The 6,000-nt window shown below is 43.4% G+C and overlaps 1 protein-coding gene across 1 annotated transcript in view; it reads right to left on the bottom strand.

Moving 5' to 3' along the window:
• T265_04056 (hypothetical protein) overlaps positions 1 to 6,000 on the bottom strand; it is a gene marked incomplete at both ends in the record, with an annotated part of 56,891 nt that overhangs the window by 15,195 nt on the left and 35,696 nt on the right. The window contains 2 exons of the mRNA XM_009168691.1: positions 875 to 953; positions 4,480 to 4,606. Coding sequence (XP_009166955.1) covers positions 875 to 953; positions 4,480 to 4,606 — 206 coding nt within the window. The remainder of the gene's footprint in view (positions 1 to 874; positions 954 to 4,479; positions 4,607 to 6,000) is intronic.

Genomic DNA, 6,000 nt, shown 5'->3' with positions numbered 1-6,000 from the left:
TAACGGGGGGGGTCAGGAGCATTAGCCACAATGAATTAGTAACCAGAAACGTTGTAAATGGTTCAAATTGCGAAAAACAAGAGTCGATAAACCAGTTAAGAAAAACAATGCAGCGTACTCAGTTCAACGAGCCTACAACCCGTTACAGAACGAAGTCGAATAGATCAAAACAGACTGGTCGAAAACCCGCACGTAAAACACAACAAACTAAAAGTAGCCGAAACAGGATCAAAACTGATCACGGCTGCGTTCAAACAAAGAAGACTGGTAAGTGGGTCAATGAAACAACTGAGAAAAAAACATAATCAGCCTTGCAGAAAATATAAAACGCATCCAGCTGTACCGCGAGACACTGACCAAAAGAACAATAATCTCGGAAAGAGCGAAACGACATACGGATGCTAACCGAACTGATCAACAGCATGAAAATTCGCCGAATGGATGAAAGAACACAGAAGCGCTAACAAAAGGCTGAACTTCACCAGCAAAACAGTTTCCATCTTGTAATTAATTACGTAGTAAATTGCAGCAGTGTAGCTACCGGAATGGTTCATTGGAACGAAAAATTAATTAATGGTCTGCTAGTAACGCACTCAAAAGAAATGACCGCCACTACGTCAGCAAAAGGAAATCTCTGTTGCGGACAAATTGCACTGACAAACAACCAAAACCACTACAAAAAAATGACCCAATACAATTCGTATGGTGATTGCCACACAAGCACCGAAAAGCAGTGGGTTGAGTATGGATATGGCCTCCAAGGATTGAGATCAATGAGAACCATACTTAGATGAGAGAAATGAGCCGCTATAAGTGGTGTGGCAAAAGTCGCATACATACTAATACGATTGCTGAAAAACATGATCCACCTTACCGGATGTTTCCCATCTGCAGAACCAAATTGCTTGCTGCCTGTTTCAAATCCCCAGTTGAGCTACTCGAGTGAAGCAAACCTAAAAAAGACGAAGTAACGTGGATGAAAAACAATACCAAGCAGGGAGCAAACAGCAACGGTCCATAACATAGGGCGCCTCAAATTTATGATTATTTATAAATCACTATGGGTTTGTCATTGAAATTTCAAACATGACCCTGGAGATGTTGAATGTTGTATACCTACAGGCCGCCTTCTATCACATGTTCCGACTCGTGAGCTTGAGTCCTCGCTACGAACGCTACCGTGCAGTTTTGTATTTCGGCAACTAACTGTGAGGAAGGACTACCGAATAAACACCAATCGCACTTCAAGCTGACACCTTTGTCTTAGACTGGACAGTTACGCAGGGACCTACTCGCACAGAACAAATCACCTGAATCAAAAGCCGGTATATACTTTTGTAATTGTTCACAGGTAAGAATTAACGTGAGGAGTTGGACAACCAATTATTCTGACGTTTTCAAGTTGAGACACACCCGTTTGATACCCTGGATCCTTCAGAGTGCTCTGAAGGCTCATTTATGAAAGTATCCACACGGCGAGGAAGCTAATCGAAGGGCAGTCATCCCCGAGATAAAGTGAAACGACCCTATTGATGAGAAGAACTACCACCAATCTCATCTCATTCAGTTACCACTTGCCGGCAGTAGGTCCGATCCCTTAGCGTGGTAAGCCATTGGAATGGAAATGAGTGGATCGTAAACAGAGAACACTGCGGAGTGACTGATAGTCGGTAGATACCATATCAACTACTTCCCCTGAGGAGAATGAAATAACGCATTTTCGGAAAGCTGAGCTCAGTTGGACGATGGCATCAAGTAAGCGTGAGTGGGAAAACCTCAAAACAGAATTCTCCATACCCATATAAGAAGCATCACGCGTTTTGGCACATTTGCGCAGTAGAAAGCGATCGAGTTAGGGAGTGTGGTGAGCAACAAGTTTCACGTTCCGATACAACATCTGCGTTTAGCTGTGTTTCGGCCCATTAATTCACTGAAAAGAACGAAAACTGGACCTCTTCCTTGACTGGATGCATATTAAGTGTGAAAATAAACGAAATTTCTGGACCGAACGACTCCAACGCCTAAAGATGCCATTAGTTTTTCGCATAAAGACTGCCCAGTGACATGAGGCAGTAACTAAAAACAAGGAACCAGATTATAACACCACCGCTGTGCCTCACTTGTTGCGATGTTAACTAAAAACGTGACTGCAATATATTTGTACGTTGTGACTGGTTATGCAGGTGAGTGGTAGACAGAACAACATTTCGGCAGACTCCAGTCTACTTTTGGCTGTAATAATATAACGCTGCATTACACCCGAAAGTGGATGCCCAAATAAACGAGTAACGTTGCCGTTTCAGAGAGGTTTGGTAAACAATCGGTGGATTCATTGTTTACCAAAACTTCCTGAAATGATGACAACCCAATCGGTCCCAAACATTTCCAAATGAGTAAAGTTGTCCATTATATTCAACAAGGTGTGTAGCATCTTCTGAGAAAGTCCTATTCGTCATTTTTCAAAGGCGTTTCACTTAAGTGGAAGAAGAAATGAGGTTTTGTGAGCTATTGCTTGGCTGGTAGTTCAGCGGTTATCAGCTCAGGCAAACTGCTCGTATCCTGGCTCCGAAATAAAAACAGTAAGAACGTAAACAACCTCATGTGGACTGAGCTGTACCGAACAGCACATCACCCCAGACCTAAATCCAGCTGAAAAATACATATCAGCCGATTTCCCCACCGTCCACTTCATGAAATTCGCATATGCACACCCGAAGACGCCATACGAAGTCGATCGCACCGTACCAACAGGAGCAGAGACTCTGTGGAGCATCACGTGCTCAAATGATATCCTAATTGAAATATACACCACATCTGAACTGGCACATTTCAAGTTACCCCATAAGTAATTCACTTCCGTCTATAAGACTGAATTCTAACAAAAACACTTCAATCTTATTACCTGTTGTCATAAAAAGGAAAGATCAGAAGATAAAAGCAATCGGAACATCAGTTCAATCGAAATAACGGACAGATATTTGCGGCGCCTCGATTTTCAACAGAAGTTTACCAATGTACGCCACCCAACCAACGTTTCCCCCATGACCGAATTTTGAAACACGCCGTATATAAGGAAACCGCTTCAAGTTCCAAAGGAGAACCATTTCACGCTATATGGATTGCCATTTTCAACTGTATTGATCGCACCACATCATGGAACGCCATGAGGCTTGATGGGTGCTTCTACTGATCCAGTCCCAATAATCTGGTACCAAAGCCCAACTGCGGGTTCCTGATGAGAAATCCACAACCTTAACATACGAAAGAGCAGCAGTTTCCTTATTCCTAATCTTCTTTGACTCCGCTACCAACGGGTTCTGGGGACATACCCTTTCGAGGGCTACGAATGTGTGCAGGTTTCTCCGGACATTTGTACCTCGTATATTGAGTATAGTGATAACCCAATTTTGGTGGGCCCAGAAGCTCAGAAACCAGTACTCGATCGGATAGATCATCAAAGTCATCTTCGTCGGACATGAAGCTAACATCACGAAAACAGACGTAATGTTCACTCTGAACCGGCGGCCACACTTCAAGGTGTGTCTGTCTCCATATTCTAATGCTTCAGCTCCGGCGTTCATATCAATCATCTAACCAATGTCGATCGATGAGAAATATCATCGATAGTCTCGGAATAGTTCTTCGAAATTAGAGTGATGCCCCAATAGCAGAGACTGACCGGAAAACGAAACACCCGGGCGGTTCAATGAGCCATTTGTTCCGCGAGACCCGGCCATTGCAACATTCGGAAGCTGCAAATCTTCGATCGCGGCGCTTGAGGACTACTCTGAAAACAAGGATCAATATTGGTTACAACAAGAGTAGTTACAAGAGAGCTTAATGGCACTGATTTGACACTGAACCATTAGCCGCAGGTATCCAGAAATATTGTCTGCGATGGCTTAGTCATGTTATGAGAGATCAAAGAGAAGCCTTCAACCCACGTCAATGATGTCGCCACCGTGGAAATTAACCGATAACTGAACTCAGTACAATAAAATCAGACGATGAAAGTCTTGGCCTCCATGAATGGGATGGGACCACCGTCGATCTTTGTGCCGATCCTCATGTGCGGATAGCTGCTATACGAGAGCAGGATTATCTACTTACAGGCGTCCGTCGTCGTAAATTAGGTTCAACGCAGCAGCTAAAGCATTTCGTGTCAGTGAAAATTATCCTCCTGTATTGACTGTCACAACCATTCGTATGTGCATGCTGCCAAAGAGTTCCGGGGGCGTCGCCAGATGTAGACACGAAGAACTTCGGCTGGACGATTGGTGGATACGACGAGAAAAGTCGCGAAGCAATAAACCTCGGATGCCAACCCTTATTGTTCGATCATAGCCAAACGAGAAATCACAATGAACCACACGCGGTGTTTGTTCACAGATTTAAGAATTCTTACATATGTTGGAAACGGTAAAATGACCGTACCAGTAAACAGCATCGCAGAATGTAAGTAATAAAAAATAGACTAACCATGTTCGTAGACATTGTCGAATAGTCCACGCATACGAATAAGTTCGTAGTACAAATCATCGTAAACATCTGCGGCTTGAAGAAAATTATCGCCGTGGAGAATACAGAAGTTGAAGACGTCTAGGATCTACCAAATAGAACAGCAATGGAGAGGAAAGCTGGAACTTCAGCTAATGCTTTAAAGCTGATTCATTGGAAGAAAACTAATCCTCATTGAAAAAAAAACAGAAACGGTAGGGATAATAATAATAATAATAATAATAATAATAATAATAATAATAAGAGAATAAACGACATTAAGCGAGAACTCTGAATAAGGAAATTTCGCACACAAAAGAAGATTCACTGTATCGGTACTACCAAATATGTTGAGAGCGGCTTAGAATGAGAGGGGTCAAAGATTGAATAGAATATTCGGTAGCGAACCAAGGGAAAGCTGCACGTAGACAGTAGGTCGTACGGCAGAAACGTCGACCGGGAAAAAAACAAGAGTATTAATCTCGTTTCGGCAAAACGGTTTCCATGACTTTGCCAAGCTTATGAGCTCGAAATGATGCCTTTTGTACTGTCAGATCTCAACTACCTACACAGATAGCACCCGTGGGCCTGATCCCTAAATCGTGCTTCATCTCCCTCGATGAAATCGATGACGTAATTGTTCAGGGCCGGACCACGAGCGGCGCAATGTTCGTGTACGGGATGTACTTTGTTGTCCCAAAAAGGTTGGCGTTACGCTTTGAGTTGATAAATGCAAACGTTTTGCCTTTGGGTTATATTCTCCCGTCCAATAGTGTTCGAACAGACTTTGGTAAGATCAGACGCATCGTTGGGTGGCCGGAACCGATCGGTTTTCACCATAGACGAAGGTTCCCAGGGTAGCCCCATTCTACTGGGGAGTCACTAAATGGTGAGTTGCTGAAACTACATTCCTTTAAAGGCTCGCCAATAAATACCTCAAGTTTTTGTGAAGTGCGGAATGTGGCCAGGCTGCCGACCACTCTAAGCATGAATTATTGTATCATTCTACAGTTTCCTCATCTTTTACCCAGTGCCAAGGAGTTTATCATAAACATGGATGTTGGCGATGTGGCCGTTGTTGTCATACCGCCATGTGTTACTGGACGATAAGCTGTAGTTGATAGTTGTGTAGTAGTGTGTAGTAGTGGCCGCGTTTTAGACAAGAACAGTGTAGGGACTATGTCACCCGAAAGAAAATGTCTTCGTTCGCATACTTCCACTAGTTCCGGTCCTACCTTCTTGGCCGACACTTTCCAATCCAAACTGAGCATCTAATTCAGTGAGTTCAGAGCTTCCGTGATCTTGTTGAGCATCATCTATTTCAGTGAGTTCAGAGCTTCCGTGATCTTGATGGTTGGGTAGCATGTTTAAAATAGCGGGTTCACGAGCATGATTTTACGTGTGTTTTGCCACGAACACCAGTTGATGAATTGGGGAACGGTTATTCTGTGCAGTCGCCTGAATTGGGAAATGGGCATTGGATTTACCGTCTGAAAGTAAATC

This window comes from Opisthorchis viverrini, assembly GCF_000715545.1.
Source record: "Opisthorchis viverrini unplaced genomic scaffold opera_v5_63, whole genome shotgun sequence".
NCBI lineage: Eukaryota > Metazoa > Platyhelminthes > Trematoda > Opisthorchiida > Opisthorchiidae > Opisthorchis > Opisthorchis viverrini.
The sequence above is the reverse complement of the archived record's forward strand: the minus strand, read 5'-3'. Positions and strand labels throughout refer to the sequence as shown.